This window comes from Simochromis diagramma, unplaced genomic scaffold (assembly GCF_900408965.1).
Source record: "Simochromis diagramma unplaced genomic scaffold, fSimDia1.1 OVJJ01000024.1, whole genome shotgun sequence".
NCBI lineage: Eukaryota > Metazoa > Chordata > Actinopteri > Cichliformes > Cichlidae > Simochromis > Simochromis diagramma.
Window position 1 is genome coordinate 2393363 of NW_024387332.1, and position 20892 is coordinate 2414254.

General features: G+C 42.4%; 1 protein-coding gene across 5 annotated transcripts in view; it reads right to left on the minus strand.

Moving 5' to 3' along the window:
* The window catches only part of usp32 (ubiquitin specific peptidase 32), a 68433-nt gene extending 53850 nt beyond the window's left edge, over window positions 1–14583 (minus strand). For 4 of the 5 annotated variants that reach the window (XM_040006445.1, XM_040006449.1, XM_040006447.1 and 1 more), the window contains exon 1: window positions 14366–14582. In XM_040006445.1, coding sequence (XP_039862379.1) covers window positions 14366–14423 — 58 coding nt within the window. In that variant the 5' untranslated portion in view covers window positions 14424–14582. Of the gene's footprint in view, window positions 1–14365 lie in introns of all 5 variants that reach the window. The other variant, XM_040006444.1, reaches the window with a different exon arrangement.
* Between the last annotated feature and the right edge of the window lie 6309 nt (window positions 14584–20892).

Genomic DNA, 20892 nt, shown 5'->3' on the forward strand with positions numbered 1-20892 from the left:
AAATCCGTTGGGCATCTTTCTTTGCCTTTAGACAATAATTCTGATGCAAAAGAGCCAAACGGGACAGGCGCAAAAAAAAAAAAAAAAAAAGAAGAAGTAAAAATCAGTTTAACAACAAAACAGAGTTCAAACCCCATTTACAGGAAGTGACGGTGCGGGCGCACACACCATGCATATACCTTGGTTGGCCCAGTAACCTTTGTCATCTCCACAGACACAGTTTCACTCTGACTACTGTCACACAGACAAAGCCTTAAACTAACGGCCTCAGCTGGATCAAACTTTACTAAGAATGCACAATTTGTGTTAACGGGCTGTGCTAATGAAGTGACGCAAATAAATTACCGCAAATGCCTTTCAGCAGTAACAGCAGGGTGCTGGTGTTTGACCGAACTGACATAACAGGTATGAGGAGGGAGCTGGTGTCTCTTCAGGTAATTTAAGTAAGAGTTGTAAGATCAGCTGATGGGCAGGGTGTGACTCCACCTTCATTCTTCACATTTATTTCCACAAAAACAGAAAAACTGAACCATACAAAACCTAAAAAATTAATTTATAGATACAGGCTCAGCGAGTTTGAAAAATGTTAAAGGTCACACTGCTACTGAGGCTTTTCTCCTGCCTGAGAGGACGAGCACATCGTTAGAGTGGTGTCTCCTCGCAGCATGAAGAACCCAAACCACAGCCGGGGTTTCCTGGGTGGATTTTAAATTGGCTATGATGTGGTTTAAGTCTACAGAATAAAGTGCTGTACAAATGCAAAGTAAGTAAGTGGTCAGCAAGACTAGGAGAGCATTATATAAATGTATAAAACTAACAACACGTCTGCTGGACACAGGCGCAACACAGAACAAGAACCTTTTCAATTATCCTGGTTTTTGGGCACAACACATGAAAACTGTGTCAAGTGCCAAAAAAGTGCCAAGATGTGGTTTTATGAAAGGTAAGCTGACGATCAGAAGGTATTTACAGGTCACTGACAACCTCGCAGAGACAACAAGACTAAAGAAAGCCACTGTCCCAAAGAGTCATGGGTTTATCTGCTCCCTGCATAGTCCTGCAGGTTGGTGTGCAGGTTGTGGTAATACTAAATATGAGTGGAAACTGCACGGAATGTAAAAAACAGACTATCATTAGAAAATAATACATGATCTCGTGTTCTGAGATAATGGATGGGAATCGTGTGTGTTTTGTTTTGGGAGACATGAATTCTATTAAAAAAGGCCTCCGGTCCTTTTCACAGATCACTCCAGCTGCTGTAACGACGCCTGCGTGCAGTCTATTACAACACAGAAATGGTTTCCTGGTGCACAGCGGTGAGAGCCACTGAAACATGGAATGACACCAACAAACATCAGCGCTTAATGACATCCACCCGACGGAGTGCAACAGCTCTGAACTGTGAACATTTATTTCACTGGTGCCTCGTGTATCTGCTGCTTCTGCTGGCTGAAAACTACATGGGCATTTTAGCTTGCGTGTTGCGAATCCAAAGAAGCTGTGCACGTCTAACCCTACGCCTTTCACTTTCTTTAATAAGTCATCGCTGGTATAAAGATGAAGATGTCCCAAAGTTAGACGTCTGAGGGCTGCTTTTTTAAAATCTTGGTAATTTTGGCCTGTATTTGTATAGCGCTTTTCTAGCCCCTAAGGACCCCAAAGCGCTTTACACAACCAGTCATCCACACATTCACACACTGGTGATGGCAGCTACATTGTAGCCACAGCCACCCTGGGGCGCACTGACAGAGGCGAGGCTGCCGGACACTGGCGCCACCGGGCCCTCTGACCACCACCAGTAGGCAACGGGTGAAGTGTCTCGCCCAAGGACACAACGACCGAGACTGTCGGAGCCGGGGCTCGAACCGGAAACCTTCCGATTACAAGGCGAACTCCCAACTCTTGAGCCACGATGGCCCCATTTTGCAGAAAAGCTCTGATGCTGAGCCAAAGCAAAGCGAGATTAATGGGTCAGTGAGCTACGTCGAGCTTCAAGTCAGAGTTCTTGGTGTTACCAAAGTGGCCCTCTTTGTAACTGACCAACTCACCATGGCAACTTCTTCTGAGCACAAAACCTTAGAGAAACTCTTTTATTTGCATCATATTTTAACTGCAATGTAAATTCTCTGTATTCTCTATGTGCCAGTTGTTAAGCCGTTTAGCTTACTAACAGCAAATGAAGCTACAAAGTTAGAGCAGTGCAAACTGTGCATCTTGTTGTTAGTGGCTTGTGCAGTCTATTCTTTTGGTGATGCCAGAAATCTATACATTTTTGCTTTACTTTGCTGCCAAGTCTCCTTTACACTGTTGAATTGGAAGCTACTAGAACACACAACAACAACCAAGAATAGCTATTTGATCAATGAAGTTAATTTCCCTTTGTGTGCAGGCAAACTAAAAGGATTTCCACATCTCCTTCATTAGCCGGTGGGTCAGAAAGTTTCAGTGTTTAAATGGATCCAGTTTAAAGTTTCTGAGCTCTAATGTGAGGCAGTCATGTTAAAAATGAACAGCAGCACCGTGAGCACACCCACACTTAAAACAATTAACTCTGATTAAAATGCTCATCGTACCGCTCTGGGCGCTAAAACACAGGATTAACAATTTTCTGCAACATTAATTTCCTGTCTTCTTTGCAACAGTGTTGCAATGTAATGTTAGATTTTATCACCATTTCAATATAATCATTTGATAACACTCACTGGAGTCGGCTGTGCTCGTGGGGATTATTCTGTGCTGAAGGAGAGTCGGGCAACACATTAAAAGCCCCTTTGATGAGAATGTGCATCGGACCCAGAGCAGAAAGCTCAGCTTAACACAGGAAGCTGATAACCACCGTTGTGATACCTGTTATGTCCAGCTGGGGTTTTAGATTTTTTCAACTCCGCTAAAGCAAAGAAAGCCCGGCTGTATTGAATTTCCCTCGTAGTGCAAGTGTTTGCATTTCTTTCATATCACTAAAATCTGCAACAGGCCAACAATGATAAACCACATCTTCAAGTATGAAGCCAAAGATCAACTTAATAGAAGGTGTGTGTGTGTGTGTGTGTGTGTGTGTGTGTGTGTGTGTGTGTGTGTACGCACCTGTGTGGCAACAGTCGATAAAGTCTATTGATTTGTGGAAAAAAGTGACAAAAACAGTGATTTTACTTCCCACTGGGGGGGCGATGCCTAACATCCATGTGACCTTACCCAGACTGAGGCACCAGTAGATCACTGGTGTCCTGACCTTTTTCTTTCATCCTGCGGAAGCAGGACAAACGGCTGTCCACTCCTTTAAACCTTGCTGTTAACTATGTCACATTTTTCCACATGTACTAAAACAAGCTGCAACATCTGATGTCGTCTTTGAGCTCAGAAATGTCACTGCAGTCACACACACACAAATATTACATCACCTTGTGGATCTAGGGATCCTGAAACAGAAATCCTGAAAAGGGCTCATGAGAAGGCCAATTCTGCATACGCCCAATGCCACCCAATGGCAGTGACCTTGGCTCCTCCAGTGAACACAGCTACCCCTACTTAGCTGCCTCCGAAGTTCTCATGCCTAGCACTGATTTCAGTGGTGGATCTGCACCTAAAGAGCAGAACTGACTGCCAAGGAATCTTTGAGCAACATCAGCAGCTAAAATGTTTCATTAGATTTTAGTTGCAATGCAGGATGCTGCTATATAGTTTATATCTAGTAAGGTCGATACCTTAAAATTGGACTACATACAGTGTTCGCTCGGCAAAGCCCCACACCCACTCTCCTTTTGCACACAGATCTCTGCAGATTCTCCCGTAGCAAGCAGGGAGACATGGCTCTGATCCAAAACAACAAATATCTTGTGTTGGTTTTGACACTCTAAGGTTAACATTAACTTCTGTTAAATATCCATGTGTGGGAAGAGTTGACAATATTTGAATGAAAACACAAAGAAACGACTGTTTTTAAAGGCACCAAACAGCCTTTTGTACTTTGCAGAAAAGCTGCATGTCTGTGTGATCTAGGGCCATTTATAAGTCATCCACGTTCAGAGATGTGCAGCTAGGACTACAGGGAAATATGTTTCTCTTCATGAACTGTGCACACAGAACCCCATAAGCACCTGCAGGACCACAGAGTATGCATTGGCCAGTCATTAACCTACCAGCTGCCGAGTACAAAATCTACGTGAAGCTGGATGGCAACTGCAGAAACTGGAGCAGCTAATACTCCTGTTTATGTACGGCTGCCTCGAGAGGCTGATGCTGAGCTCATGCGGCTCACTAATTTCATTTTTCTCATCACTGCTAATACAACCCCAGTGCCAAAAACACTGTGCACATAATGCAATGACTGAGGTGCAGATCCACTATGTTGTTTTTATGATCAGTTGTCAATAAAATATTTAATATTTAAAATGAGAAAATGTACCGCTTTAAGAGACGTTGTTACAATTCTGTATCCCCTCTATTTTAGCACCACTTGTGGTGTTACTGGGAACTGAGGAAAGCATTTGCTGGACTTTTGAGAGAGCAAAGTGTTTGAAAGGTTGAACCTGAGGTACGCCAGATCAGCACCATGAAGCTATACTGTTGTAACAGATGAAGCGTGCACTCGAGCAGCGTCCTGCTGACACACAAGGCCCTACCTGAAAAAGACATCCATCATCTGGATGGGAGCATATCTTTCATACCTTTCAGCCTCGGGTGCCTTTTCCAAACGTGCAAGCAGCAAATTCCATCAGCACCTATCCAATTATGTAACCCTAATACCCTAATACATTAGCACATCCCATAGTACCCAGGCAGATTACTAAACATCCTCCTACATGATTAGCATTAAAGCTGACCACAACATCACTGATGAGCTTAGCTTTGAGAATTACATCTTCACAAATTCTATAGCCATAAGATATATTGACAATATTGATAAATATAATTATATTAAGCAATCTGTACAAATAATATTGATGGAATTCTAACAATACACCTAAGCCATTTTAATAAACTGGCCTAGCTACATGCTGTGGGTCTGAGGTCAGCAGGGTACCCGCCTTCTACTCGGGCCTGAACCCATGCATCAATGAGAGGTGACAGCTACCCAACTGAAGACAGGACTGATTAATGCTCAAGTGCTGAATCACAGGCTGCAGGCAGCCAATCACACATGGGGATCAACACAGAGCACAAAGCTGCAGGAAGAGAGACTAAAGCCCCCTTGTGTGTCATGAGAGGTAGCAGCTAACTGTATTCATGACACAAGCAGCAGAAAACGATCCGTACAACCACTGCAGAGCCACAGAAACCTGGCTGTCCTCCACATCTCTGATTAACCACAAAACAAACAAACAACAACAACAAAAAAACAGCAAATAAATCTTTGAAGTTGTTTTTTAATGTGAAGGATGATAAGAATCAGATTCATGAATTCATTTTGTTACATGATTCGTTATTCAGTTCAGATTCTGAGCTCCTCTCTGAGTCTGAGCTGTAGACTTCAGACATAAAGAGCTTGTCCCAACAGAGCTTTTTGACTCATTTTATAAAGAAAACCGATGAAAGATTTGGAAAACGAACAGGAAAAAAGCAGACACTTCACACTGGCTTTGCACTGCCTCGACTCGAAAGAAAAAGTGAACCAAACACTGGATCAACCGTTAACTCGAGTTCAAAGGTCAGTTCAAAAGCAACGAAGTGGAACAAATCAGGGTAAGTACTAGTTTTCCTTTCATGTTTCACCCTCCCTCCCTTCTTCACACGTACAAGCATGAATTCAGGGTCCAACGCCTCTTTGTGGCCTATCAATAATCTGTATTACCAACCAATAAATTGACCTTGTGCAGCCAGAGAGCAGCAGTAACAGCACTCAGCACACTCTATTCAGCTGCAGCAGCTGCACATAAACTGAGGTCATGAAATTTCAAACCACATTGATGCAGTTTATTAAAAGACACGTGAGAAAACTGAATGACATCAGTCCATGACCAATGCATAAAAAAATGTTGTATTTTTATTATGACTACGAATCAAGTGAAACATATTTCTAATTACCTTCCATAAATCATTACAGTCTGTAATATAAATACATCCAACGTCAAAGCATCAACAGCCCAGCCAGTTAACCATTAACCTACCAGGACAGGATTTAATGAGGCTGTAGAAAAGCGATTAGTCACCTCCCACCTCTCCATGCAAGAATGCAGATTAAGGTACAAACAGATAGATGGCTACAGACGTTTTGGCTTATTGTTCCGATTTGGGCCTGTGGAAATGTTCACAGCCTATAGTGGGACTCGCTGCCGTAACGTACACACATCTAATATTATGGCGATGATGACCAGGCACCTTAAAGTCACATGAATCGTGAAGATGTGGCGGCCTTCATCTCACACATATTAGCAAGTGCAAGCATAACAAATACCCTGGAGGTCCTAGGAGAGCTGCACAATCTCCATGGTGACAGATGTGGAGGTGGTTCACCAGAGGTAGCAGAGCACAGCTGGCTGAGGAGCCCATTTAGTCCTCATGAGTTTGGAGTCTGATGTTAAATATTCATCAAGTTAAATCATTTCTGTTTAAAACAGTAACTGCATTGATGAAGATATTACACCTGTTCTGAGGAGCAGATCTCCAACAGCTCGTTAATATTGAATGTCTGGATTTGTGTCTGGCACTGAATTTAGATTTGCTTGCACTGGTCATCTTCTACAAATTTAGTCTCTTGAAATGAGCTTTTTAATGCACACAGCCACCGAACCAGAGACCAGCTTCTTTCAACGGGAATAATAAATGAAGGGCAGGCTCTTTCCCTCCTGTAACATCTGCTTCACTTATTGTTTTTAAAGCTACGAGTTCTAAATTATAGTCCTGTCGTTACTGGTTCTTCAGGCTTCCAAGCAGATTTTACAAGATTGTCTTCAATAACCACCCCATGCTCATGTGTTTTCCACCTGACGAGGGAAAAAAGCTGTCTACTCTGTAGACAACAAGCCTGCCACTTTGAGGAAAACACGTCTGAAATAGTCGTGGCTAGCAAGCCCGAGCTTGTAAAATAAGTTTGGGGGACTCTCACCAGTAAAATAACTGCAGAAGGCATCGTTCTTCTGTATGGATATGAAAGAAGACTGCAAAAAGCTAAAAATGAATGCTAAACAGAGTCCATGTATGACTCCAATCACATAAAACCATCCAAATGTATCAGAAACATTTTTTTAAAAATGAGGGCACGTCTGAGAAAGTTTTTATGATTTCTTAATTCTTTGTTTTTAGTGTCACACACTGGTTAAACAATGAGCACTGTCACCTGACTGCGAGGAGGCTCCCTGCGCCTCTGTGGGTCTCCTCCAGGTACTCTGGCTAACTGGTGACTGTAAACTGGCCATTTACAAACAGGGCCTTAATAACTGATTCTACTGATACTGATGTTTACTGGGAAATTAAACGCAGTCCATCAAATACCTTCGCCCACACTCACAGCCAGTCGCTAACATGCCAGTACCACAGGAAGATCAGCATGGTGGTAACAGCAAACCTGGTCAGACACTGACCCTCTCACCCAGCTGAGCATGGACATTTTAAAGCTAACAGAAGAAAGCTCTAGAACCAAAGCTGTCCCCGAGCCAGCAGCCTCACTGAGACCAGAGGACCAAAGCAGTTACAAGGAAGGAAAAAGGGTTCATGTCCTGGTGATGTCATAAACATACTGAAAAATTATTTTATTATCCAATGTTTGTTGTTTTTAATGTAAATCTGTTATTTTGCTTGGTGAGGCAGAATATGCCAGCAGATAAAGGTGCACGTACAGCAACTCATTTTCAGTTAATTATTTGCACCTCCTTTAAGTTCAATTTATTAAAGCGCTTAAAGTGAGAGAATATCCTGTGACTCAGTGCAGTCAGGTGGAACTACACAGTTTCATAAACAAGTAAATGACACTGCGCATTGAAGGAAAGTTGAATTTTGCATGTACATGCTGTCAGTTACAGTTCTTATAAGAGAATCAGCAAAATGAATAAATCACAAATCGGAGTCAGACACCAAAACTGCAACAAGGATGTCTCTACTTTTGAAACTGTATCTTTTACTGCGACTGATGAAATCAAACTCTTCTTTAGATCAAGCTTCAAAATAACTGTTTCATTGGTTCAATGCCTTAATGCTTTCTTGGTATAAACCTTTGATGATTTACGTTTGTGAAAACCATTTCTCATACATCACAGTTCTTTTGATTTTCCTGTATATTGCGCTCATTTCATCTTTGCCTTGATGACACCTTCTGTGTTTGTTTCAAGTTCAACGTGCGTCACTTTTACATAACTTAAGGGCTCCGCTAAATACAGAACGAAGAATCTGCAAACCAAACGAAGACGAGTTTGAGTCAAATAAAATAAAACATTGTTCTCCTGGAACTCCTGATCTAACGTGATGATTGGCACTGCCAGAGAGCAGAAAACTGTTGTAATAAGACGCGCTAATGGGAAAGTAAACAAAGAAAGGCCTCATTATGGAGAACACTTTGTGTATTGTAATGCTGTGATGCAATCCGGGTATTCTTAGACACTGAGTGGCATTAAATGCAATGGCTACCATTCGAGTCACACAAAACAATGGGTGTGATTTCTATGAGTGCCCCAAACACACTTTTCAGCCACTCACAGTCTCAGGCTGTCTAAAGACTGCGTCTGTAACACAAGTCACTGCATCCTTAGCTTGTCTTTGGCTCTGCCATACTGTCCACACAGACACCTTCACAGCAGGTTTCCACTATATGGCCACCTCGCTAAATCATCATGGCAGTAGAGGAGCAGCCAGAACCTCCTGCTGTGACTTGATGTTTTCTGTCCTATAAAATAAGCTGAGCCTGGTCGGCCGCTGCTGCTGTCGAGACTGGAAGCCTCCACCATGGCTTCTGAAGCAGCAAATCCTGAACTCACATGTGCCTCGGTGCCCTGTTTAGTCTGGGCAAAGCATCAACAGAAACATCTAGAGGCGCAAACATACATGCAGCGCTGTTCTTGAAGAGCTCATTTCACCTGTGCACATGATGTCACGCAACCAGCACGAGGCTGCTGTGTTGTGGGGTCGGCAAGAGGAAAAACCACATAAAACAGGAATATCATTTTTACTCTCAGGGTCTATTTTGTGCTGTCGGAGAGGGAAAAAAAGGCGAACAACAAAAACAACACATCGTTTTTACATAATAAGACTATTACAGATTCTTCTGAGTTTAGAGCAATTACTCTAAAAAAAGCAAACAAACTGTACAATACAGCCAAGGAAGGAAAAGAAACACCTACAGAGGCTGAACGGGCTCATGGATGGTTAACGATACCATTCATGTCAGATGGAAACAGGATCATTAAGAGTCAGAAATAAGCAAAGAATAAATAAGAAGTGCAACTGAAAAAAAGCTAGTCTTCCAATTAATTTCTATAAAACGGAAATAAAATGTGGACCACAATCGATGAATGTCCAGAGGCATGAAACCTTATTGGCAATGACAACATGAGGTTTCAAAATTTTACCATGACAAGATATGCATCCACCTACAATGCAGCCATGACAGGAGCAGAACAAGTTTCCAGTGGTGAAGGACAGGACAGTAACTTTGGACCGACACTCGGTTTTTATTCATAGACGTGGAGGGATTTCTCTCCTTAAGTCCTAATGGGACTTACTGGGGAGCCTCTGGTCATTTGTAATAATTTTGGAAGTAGTCTGTGTCTCACAGTACTGCCCGAGTTCGCCGTCTCCATAATTTGTTAAATATCCCAGTGCAAAGAAATGGTCTTCCATACTTATCCATACACAGAAGCGATGCAGCCCAACATGCTGCCTCGCAGATATTTGCTCCAATGGTAGCATTCGCTGTCATCTTGTGTCTAACGTCCGTCCCACTCACAGCCCTGCTCATCATTATTCGGTTTGCTGCCCTGTTGCACACTCAGCAGTTTTGTGAATACCTTTGGTTACGTTTAAATCCCCTCTGTTTTATGAAAAGCGACGAGTGAAATCTTTATTATTTATCATTGTTCAGCCTGATGTTTCACTAGCTGAACATGAAAAATACGTTTCAGTGATTCAAAGGGGCGTTCAGATGTGACTTGTGAATTCTGTACTTGATTTTGAAATGATAGAATACCGTCACACCCCAGCTCGGCACCTTCAACATGTACTTTTGGTGTAAAAACAAAAGAATGCCCTTGTTGTGTGCCTTTCCTAACACTAGAAGGCTTAAGATCCCTGTGTGTGGTGTAAACTTACAGTAACCACATGCAGGAAGTCTAGGACCAAAAACTAAGCAACCTCCAACTCAAGGAGCCTGTTTAACAGCTGATAAACTTCTTATCTTTGCTCAACAATGAAAAATAAATACTTGCTGTGAAGCATATACCACGTGGTCGTAGAAAGCTCCATCACACTGGATTTCCACAATATTAAACTGCATCCTGGAATAACCTGACATTTACAACTTTGCTCAAAATATAGAGATTGTTGTATAGACTGTTGCACTGCTATCTAGTCACGTTTCCATAGCAAACACCATACTGGAGGTTTCTACGACAGCAGAATACAAATTTACATCCCCATGCAAAGCAGCGCTGCATTAACTCAGCTGATAAGGCCTGCTGACGTAGAGTGTGAGGCTGTGTGTCACAGTGACCGTTGTTGTTGTTGCATCGCTGAACTACATAGTGGTCAACCACAAAGGTACAAATAACCCGTGAAGGTGTTCCAGAAAAGTGGCAGGAAAGATTACTAAGAAGAACCGGTCTCACTGAGAACACAAGGAACCACAACAACAGGTAAACACGTCAATCCAACTCTTTGACAGCTCCATCAAAATCATGAACAATTATTCTGGACAGCAAGAAAGACATCCAGATGAAGCTCCACATTTTTAAAGCTACGTATTGTTGCTCGGTTAAAAAACGTCTTCCTCAAGGCCAGTTCATCAACAACAGGGCTACCTGTGACAACTGAGATCAGCCTCTCACCACCATGATTGGAAGGGTCCATATCATCTGCTCCCTCTTGAATTTGACTGACAAGAAGGAACGCCAACAAGCACATCGGCGTTAAACTCGGCAAAACACGAGCATCACTGTGAAAAAGGAAAGTGGCACAATAGTTGTGCTTTCTTCATCACAGAACGTCCAAAAATCAACTACGACTCTATGAAGTGTGCAGGTCTGAACACTATACTTGTGTTCCAGCGCTCCACTTCCTATTATTCCCACTGCAAAGAAACTGACTGTGATTCAGTGGCAGGAGTAGCAGAGGGTGAAAATGACTGAATTACATTTCTAAAAAAGTGTTTGTTTTCACAAATACAGTATCGATAATATTAAATCACCTCATTGCATCCTGTAAAACATTCTGCTATGTAATCTATTCAGGTTTAGGATATGAAGGAACTCTTTGATGTGAACTGTTTCCAAATGACGACTAAAACAGATGTTAGAAGTGTTGTTAAATCATACGAGAGATTTCCATGTTTGTAGAAGGAGCAGGTGCCCGTGGTGGTTGAAAGTCATGCTATCAAGAAGCTGTTGTTGGTTGCTCTAATGCATGAAATCAAAAATGCATCACAGTGGTGCCGTGAAATCCCCAAAACTCACAGAGAGGAACTTTAATACAACGAATCTGTTGCTTTGATTCTATCAAAACTGTATCTCAAACACGAAGAAAAAGCTTTACTGTATGAAATTTACACAGAGCTCTGTTCATTCTGGACTGAGTGGGAGGGGTTTTTGGTTTTTTTAGAATTTAAGTTCATTTGCTTGTCATCTCTGGGCAAGCTGACCAATCAGAGCAGCCTGGAGTTAGTGGGCTGGGGAGTGTAAAAAAGACAGGAGTATAAAAGAAAAACAGAATGTAACCAAAATAATCTCCAAAATCTGAGCCTGTGAATGTACCCGGGCTCCTCGACCACAGTCTCTATAAGCACATATGATACACGATGATGAGTGCCCACCTCTGGCCCTGGACGGACAGCTTTGTGAACATTATTGTCTGCTGCAGTATGCACAATCAGCTGCTAAATGGAAGCATCACTTCCCTGCTGTAAAGTGCCATTCAAAGTGAGATTACTTTAAAAACGAACCTTATTACTCAAGAGAGAATCACACCCATCATCCTTGATAGTTTTACAAATGCAGTTAAATGTTCGTTCAGGTCACGTTACTGTTCTGTCAGCTCTGTTCCTCACGGACAACGATGATCGTAATGATAACAGCAGATTCAAGCATGTGGAGCCGTTCAGTGTGGAATAAACACCATCGCTAGACCTGACCCGAAGTTAGCTGTCACTGCAGCAAGCCACTCACCAAATGTTTGGACTTGAGCCTCGAACCTTCTCTCAAACAAATTAACGCTCCACTCTCCCACATGAGTAAATGTTCAATTGTACTGTGAGTCAACAGAAAAAGGGAAGATGACTTTTACCTCTAAAATCTTAACACTCTCAGATGTGTGTCTCTTGAACCCCTTATTACATGTTTATATATTAGATTTCCCACATTTCTAAGATTTGAGTTTATTCTATTTCAGAAAAGTGACGATGAGGAGGAACACGCACTTTTTGGTCAGATCTAATGTTTCAGGCACAATTATCCCTCGAGAAACTACCACGCACAAATCAGGCTTGAATGAATAAATAATGGTGAGGAGCGATCGGAGGATAACACAACAAAGGTGAATCTTTCTGACTGTAAGCCCATTACGCTGCTGATGTCCTGGCAGAATAGGCTCTCGTGAAAACTGAACTCATAACTGCGGCAGTCAAGCCTGCTGTAGCAATTAGAAATGGTGCCATGTGACTGCTTTGATAAGACTGGACGACTAGATAATTCCACCCTGTGTGTCTGTGTGTATGGTCACATATGATCGTCAGAGTGTAACTGGCAATCTGTTTGAGGCATATTTAAGCCGCAGTATTACAAAGACTGAAGTCACGCTACCCGAAAATCCAAACTCTGCTAAGGCAACATAATAACATTAATAATAATAAAGATGTCCGGTCAAACTTCCCTGCGGAAGCCTGGTAAAGATATGACACAGTAATAGATGTGTAACAGGCTCTCATGGCTGGAATCCGGACTGACAAAGTTCAGCTGTTGCCAACCCAGGGAGTAAAGTGCAACAAGAAAGCCATCAGGGATAAGATCTCTGTGTGTTTGCAGATAAATGTTCACCCATATCTTACATAAGTGCCGCTATGCTTACACTGTATCCATTGCTTCACCTGTGCGTACTTAAACTAACCTGACAACAAAATGCTTCCAGTAAAGCCCATGCGAGCTGAAATACATCATGACGCTGCATTAGATTACAGGCCTGTCAACGCTTGTTTGTTTACCAGAGACCAGCCAATGGCTTCCCCAGTGTTAAAAAGCCCACCTGATCATTTTTAAGAGACTGACTGCAGCGGCAGCTATTTAAAGCACAACTGGTTGTTGTTCCGCTCCAACTACACGGCTAGCTGGTGGACGCTAGGCTCCGCAGAACCTGACAGCTCACTAGCAACAACAGTAACGATTAAGCAGCACATGGCTCGGTTTGAAAACCGGGAGACGAGGGCTGCAACAAACAGTCTGGAGGCATTCCCCACTGACAACTTAGGTGAAAGCCAGCTAACTGTCTAGCTACTAGACAAGCAAGCTAGTGGTAGCAGCTAGACAGTAACGTTAGTCAGCTGCAGTTAGCTTGATACAGAGGCAACCTGTGACGCCATCCAAAAAGATATATAAATGAAAAATATATTCAAGCACGGATTCGAGATTTCTTTCACAACTGTTTCGCCAAATACTGTCCGCGCAGCCCATCCCTCCTCGCTAGCCAGCACTAGCTCCCACAGCAATTAGCTGGACAGGACGTCAAACCAAGCCTAGTTCAACAACCTGCCAGTTTAATTAGACCTTGCACTTAAATAAAGACACGCGCTTCATAAAAATACTTCAGGATTATCTCAATGCTATAAGGAATAATAATTAAATTCGGCGCGGTCAGATTTTACACAGCGACTGTTTAACTACGTTATTTTTCAAGATTTCATTATCCACATACGCTTTCCGCTGCAACCCAGCGTTGTCTCTTACGAGGGCAAACGACTGCGGAAAATACATGCTCAGCTAGTGATTAACTAAACATCAGAAAAAATAAGGAAGCTTTTCGACAAATTTTAATGCCGAAATGAATACTGGGCACAACAATTCCATCGAGGCCGTGCGTTTACTTTATACCCGGCGTCTACTTCGTATAACAGGTGAACCCAGTTAAAGCGTTGCACTTTAACGGGTGGTCAGGACGTTCTCTTTTCCATATGGCTAGCCCAAAAGCAGACAGCTAACCTAGCGCAACGACAGATTTCTACTTCCCACGATTTTTGGCTTACCTCTCTTAACGGCCTCGTCATATGACAGGAATCCTATCCTCGACTCCTTGGCCCCCATGCTCCCCTCATTTCATTGCAGTGTGAGGAAATAAACGTTACGAGCTGAGTTGGACAGGGGTGTTTGTCGCCTTATCCGTTTATTGTGAAATGGGCTCCTGGCGGTATGTGTATGTGGTGAACGGGTGAATGTTTTTCAGCGACGCCTCCATTCTGTCACATGATCTGACTCTACAGGTCAGTTGATCTGCGAGTTCTAATACGAGTGAACGCAACCCGAATCACATACAGGGGTGGGGGGTTTCGACTTCAGACGGGGTTTTCAGTCTTATCCGGGAAAATGCAAAAAAGCACTTTTACTTAGTATGCGAAGTCATACCAAGCTGTCAGTGTGCGACGAGTGCAGCCACAGTTCAAAGCAGTGATAACAGCCCCACCGTGTGGTGGTGCTGCTGAATAACGCTAGCTGACTCTCCCCACAGCGACCCCCGAAGGTACGTTCAGTCAGAGGAGACTGGTGGCCCATAGCAGATGAAAGTTTGCAATATCTAGTGTCTTACGCGTATATGGCGTTTGTTGCATTTCAGTGAATGTGGGAAGTAGTCCACTTATGTCAGTCGTTCTGTAGTTCAGAATTTTTACACCAAAGTCGTAAATACTTATTTAAAGTTTGTCATAATGCTTGCAGGGGCGGATCTAGAAGGGTGGCATGGGGTGGCAAGTGTCACCCTAAAACGATCTCTTGCCACCCCAAGTGCCACCCTAGTTTTACATATGACAGTGTTGTTTATTAAAATAAGATAGTATTAACACTTTAAGTGCAGTTACAGTTAACAGTGAATATAAATTCTAAAACTGAATATATTGCATAGTGTTACCCCCCTCCACCATTAACAAATGGTTCAACCCACAGCGCAGACCTCTTGTTTTCAGTAGTAAGCGATGCTTATGATTGTGCCAGAGCACATTTTGAATCAACACCAAGGGAATTTCAGATTTCAGACAGATGGTTGGCGTTACACTCTGGAAATGGAATAAAGTGAGTGTTATTAACCCTCTGAGGTCCACGGACACGCTGCACTTCCAACTCATGTGCTGCAAGCTGCATCAAGCGGAGTCTTTCATTCAGCCCGTTTTGAAAGTTATATATATATTTATGTATATATATATATGTATAAAGCCATGCTTTTTTCTAAATAATATCGTCACGTTTGGGTTTTTTTTCTTCTTTCTTGTTTTTTTTTTATTTTTAAATTAAGCATCTTCTAATGAGAGTGCAAAAACAGTAAAGAAAGAAAAAAAGAGACCTCTTTCCTCTCGATGGAAAAATGCACCATGTCGACCAATTTTTTTTTTTAAAAAGTCAGCATCTGGGATTTGGTTGTTTAGGAAGAGGGGAAAGCAAGACAGCGAGAGAGAGACAGAGATCGATAGCTGGTTTTGAGATGTGGGAGATTTGTGACGTTTAGCGTGGAGTGTATAGTTAGTGTGTTGTGTAGTCATAGTTTTGCTTTGTGTGTCAGTGAGGCCACTAATGACTGTCACAAAGGCACATTGCAATGTAAACACTGTCACCAGGTGAAAACAGGAGCAGTGCTACACCTCCTGTTGTCCTCTTGTGGTGGACATTTTTTTTACTGGCACAAGTAATTTGTGGGGCATCTTATTGTGACACCTGATTGTTCTTTCATTTTAGTTATAGTAGTATTTTTAAATGGTTGTACCAAATTTTAAAAATGCCAGATGTATTGGTTGCATTTTCAGATAAATAGTTGTATATGTTTATAAAATGTGTGCACAACTTTTCAAAATGTACAATTTATATTTGCATTTCAAGTTATAAAAATAATTTACTCAACATGTCTGTGGTTTTGACAGTAAAAAAACCTAACTACTAGGATTTTATGGTTTTTTTGTGTGATTTCAGATCAGTTGTGTTAATACAGTAAGTCAGTGAAAAAAACCAACTAAATTCAGACACATGAGGTTGAGCTGAAAAGAATGATACCAAACAAGGCAGGAAGAAAATAAAAATGAAACAATCTGAGGGTGAAATACAAATGTAAAATCAACAGGAGTCAAAAATGTCCAGTTATATTTTGGACCTCAGAGGGTCAACCTAACAAATCATGAAAAGTTAGGTTTGGATTTTTGTTCACGACGGTGCAGATTTCTGACATTTTGTGTAATTTAAGCACGTAACAATTTGTGTGAAACTGAAGTTAGCACTTGGACTTAACGCTACAAGCGCCACTTCAACGACCACATGGGATCTGTACAAGACACAAACTGAAAGCATTGGGGGATATATTACACCACAGGTGCCGTATTTGTGGGGGTAGTTACAGAGGTTGTAATTTTTGCAACGAGACTTTGGCTTTAACCGAAGATGGGGCTCCAAGTTCTGCTTTACTGGCCGAATATTGTTGGTGAGAAACACTCAGTTGTGTTACATTGCTGTGTGTTTGTATAACGAGTCACTTAACTGGTGCTGTGAACATAAAGCAGCTTGTTAGCCTGCTGGAGCATTTCGGTGTGTTGGGAAGCTGCTGAAGCAGAATGACCACACTTGAAAAATGTGTAGAAATTGTGAGCTGGCCTTAAGTGTATCAAGTACTGTGTGAGTCTCAGTTTGTCATGTCTCTGTGTTTTTCAGGATACATCAGGATTGGCTGGTGTTTGCTGCATGGGCTGCTTACCAGTAGTGTTTCTCCCTCTTTACTCACTGCGTGTATCTCTTGATGGTAATGCACCCTCTGTTTAGCTCGCTGGATCTGTGAAGACAACTTTTGAATGACTTTGCTGAAAATAACTTGAATAATTTCTGGATTTCTCCTCAGCAGGTATATGCAGTTGATCATACATGTACCATATGTGAAGAGGGGCATTTCAAGACTATTTAAAATACTTTTTTTAGGTCTTACTGACCACATAAGGCACTTTAGACTCAAAGTTACCTTTAACCATACAGCGCTTTATTCTGTAAACTTCAAGCACTTTATCTGCCTCAGTTTAATAATAAATTAACCCACAATGCTTCACATACTCTGGACTATTTAAAAGGATCCTTCTATGGCCTCTGACAGTGGACTCATCTCTGTGCTTGTCCTGCTAGACCTCAGTGCAGCGTTCGATACTGTCGACCATAATATCCTATTAGAGCGATTACATGCTGTAGGTATTACAGGTACTGTGCTGCAGTGGTTTGTATCATATCTATCTAATAGACTCCAGTTTGTGCATGTAAATGGAGAGTCCTCTTCACACACTGAGGTTAATTATGGAGTTCCACAGGGTTCAGTGCTAGGACCAATTCTGTTTACATCATACATGCTTCCCTTAGGCAGCATCATTAGAAGACATAGCATACATTTTCACTGCTATGCTGATGACACCCAGCTCTATCTGTCCATGAAGCCAGATAACACACACCAATTAGTTAAACTGCAGGAATGTCTTAAAGACATAAAGACCTGGATGGCCTCTAATTTTCTGCTTCTTAATTCAGATCAAACTGAGGTTATTGTACTCGGCCCTGAAAATCTTAGAAATATGGTATCTAACTAGATTCTTACTCTGGATGGCATTACCTTGGCCTCCAGTAACGCTGTGAGGAACCTTGGAGTCATTTTTGACCAGGACATGTCCTTCAACGCACATATTAAACAAATATGTAAGACTGCTTTCTTCCATTTGTGCAACATCTCTAAAATTAGAAATATCCTGTCTCAGAGTGACGCTGAAAAACTAGTTCATGCATTTATTACTTCCAGGCTGGACGACTGTAATTCATTATTATCAGGATGTCCTAAAAACTCCCTGAAAAGCCTTCAGCTAATCCAAAATGCTGCAGCAAGAGTCCTGACAGGGACTAGAAAGAGAGAGCAGATTTCTCCTGTTTTGGCTTCCCTTCATTGGCTTCCTGTTAAATCCAGAATTCAAAATCCTGCTGCTCACATACAAGGTCTTAAATAATCAGGCCTGATTTGTCCTCCTTCTTTTCTCACAGAGCATGGAAGCTCCTATTTTAATCCTAAAACTGTACTAAGAGACTTTGTTAAGTTTTCCTTTAATTTGTCACCCATCCGTAAACCCTGAACAGATCTTTATAAATAACTGAAGAAACAGATTTTTGTCGATTTTGCACAGATAATGTAACAACGTAACTGTGCAGGTAGTGCTGAAATAACCAAAGAAGGAAGGGAGTAACGTAGAAATGAATTAGCTACAGTGAGTTATATATGATTGTATAAATGGTCTGTTTGAATATAATGTTGACAGTGATGTGTGACTAATGTAAACGTTCAGGAAATAAGTGTAGCACTTTATAACAATGCTGCACTATTAAGCATTATTAAGGTAGTAGTAAGGTGCTGGTCTTTGTGAGTCCATGTTTTGTCCTGATGTACATTGCGGGTGAATTCAGGGTCCTGGTGATGATGTTTTGACACCAGCTTTTTATCTATAAGCAATAATATATTATGGCGGAGTCCATTAAGCTTTGATGAAGTTTTTATCACTTGTGTTTTCCATATGACAAGTAAGAACTGTCTTCATGGGCTGCTTGAATATGAGCTTCACACTGTTCTTAGTGCAGATAAGAACTGTTTAATCCCATCTAAGCCCCACTGTTCTCTGTGCAGCAGTGGACGGCTGGCTGGCAAGGAGGCTGGGCCTGACCTCCAGGTTTGCAGCATGGCTGGATGTAGCTGTCGATAACCTGGGCAGAGGCATGCTGTGGAGTCTGCTGCTTAAGGTCTTACGTTTGAAGCACATCATCACACATGCACAAGGCGATGAAAACGAGGCTCTACTTAAATACCAGCAAAAAATGTTGTGCAGAGGTCAGGAAAGACTTGAGATGAGGTATTGATGACTAAAGCCGTAATCAACCTGCTGAGGAGGTGTTTGGGGCAGCCTCTGCACAGAGGAAATGGAACAAGGAGGCTTGGTGGTGGGATGAGGAAGTATTCAAAAGTAAAGTGGGATAAGCAGCGAGGTGAAGTAAAGGCTTATTATGAGTTGTGAAGGTGGAGACTGAGGAAGGAGAAAACAACCAACAGAGACATTAAGCTGAAAAGGACGTACAGAAGGACAGAGAGGGAGAGAGTATTTTGAAGATGGGAGGAGTACTTGGAGGAGGAGCTTATGAATGGGGGGAAATGAGAGGGGGGGGGGGGGGGGGCAGATGAATCACAAAAACACGAGAGGAATCAGAAAAACTCTGCAGTTCTTTGCCGCCTTAACATTTATGCCACACTAACAGCGGTGGTGCATTGAATTGCAGTGGGGTTGGATGGTGTCTGCACTGGAGTGGTGTGTGTTCATGAATAACCACAACACCCGGGGGCGCAGTGGAAGAACAGCTTCGGCAGCAGCCCCCCACTCGTACAGGCTGTCACGGCAAACGGTAATCCTCCTGCCACCGTGTTTGAGCTAGTGCTGGTACACAGCTCCACATAAATGTCTTTGCTGCCAGGGTTTCGGACACCTCTGGGAGTTTGGGTGGTGGGCGGCTTGCACTGCCTCCCTGGGTGGCTGTATCCATGCCAGTGGGAGTGCTGTCCCACTGGTTGGAGCTGCCTCTGTGGATCCAGCATGTGGGGATGTTGCTGCTGGTTGCAGGCCGCGTGCTGGCTCTGTCAGCTGAGGTTATGTGGCAAACACTCATGTGTCTGAAACATGAACCCAAACGGTCCACTGGAGAACTCTCTCACAGATGTTTTCTCTGCAGGTGTGGTGCATATGGACACACATCGAGCACCTGGAAGAAACTAAGAGCTGGATTTCTCTTTTTAAATCACATTTGATTTTGCATTTGGCAGATGAGGCTCATCCTGTTACCTTGACACTGTGAAATAATGCTTTTGTCATTTAGAGGGGACAGGAAGTCTTTGGAATGTCAGCAGTACTTGAACACCTGCATTGTCATTGCTGTTATTCCCCCAGAAAGGCAGTTTACCAAAGGGAAATCTGTGAGACTTAAGACTTTGATGGTTAGATAAAATGCATTTGAAATATATTTATATACTTTATTTGACCACTTAAAAGGCTTAAAATGCAACGTTACTGTAAAAATCTAATAAAGCAAATGTGTGCGGTGTTTGCTGTAAATGTGTTGTGTGTGCAAAGTGTTTAGTGGCCGTTACATCCCGAGAAAAGGAAATTATCTGCTAATGTAACTGTATTGGAAAGGCAGCATGGTGCTGCAGTGGCTGGCACTTTGTTCGTCGTTCTTCACGTGGGAACTTCTCCACTGTTCAAACGTCCGCTCGGACAGCTGCGTGCTGCTGCAGGAAAAACAGCAGAGCCTTCTAGAGAAATGTGGCATATACCATTTATTCCTTTGTTATCTTAACTGTGTGCTTAGCATCACTGTCCTGTTGGAGGATGAACATTTGCTCCAGTCTGAGATCCATAGTGCCCTTGAGCAGGTTATCATCAAGGATGTTTACGTATGGTGCTGCATTGCTCTTTCCCTCATCCTTGAGTCATTTCCCAGTTCCTGCTGCCGAAAACATCCCTACAGT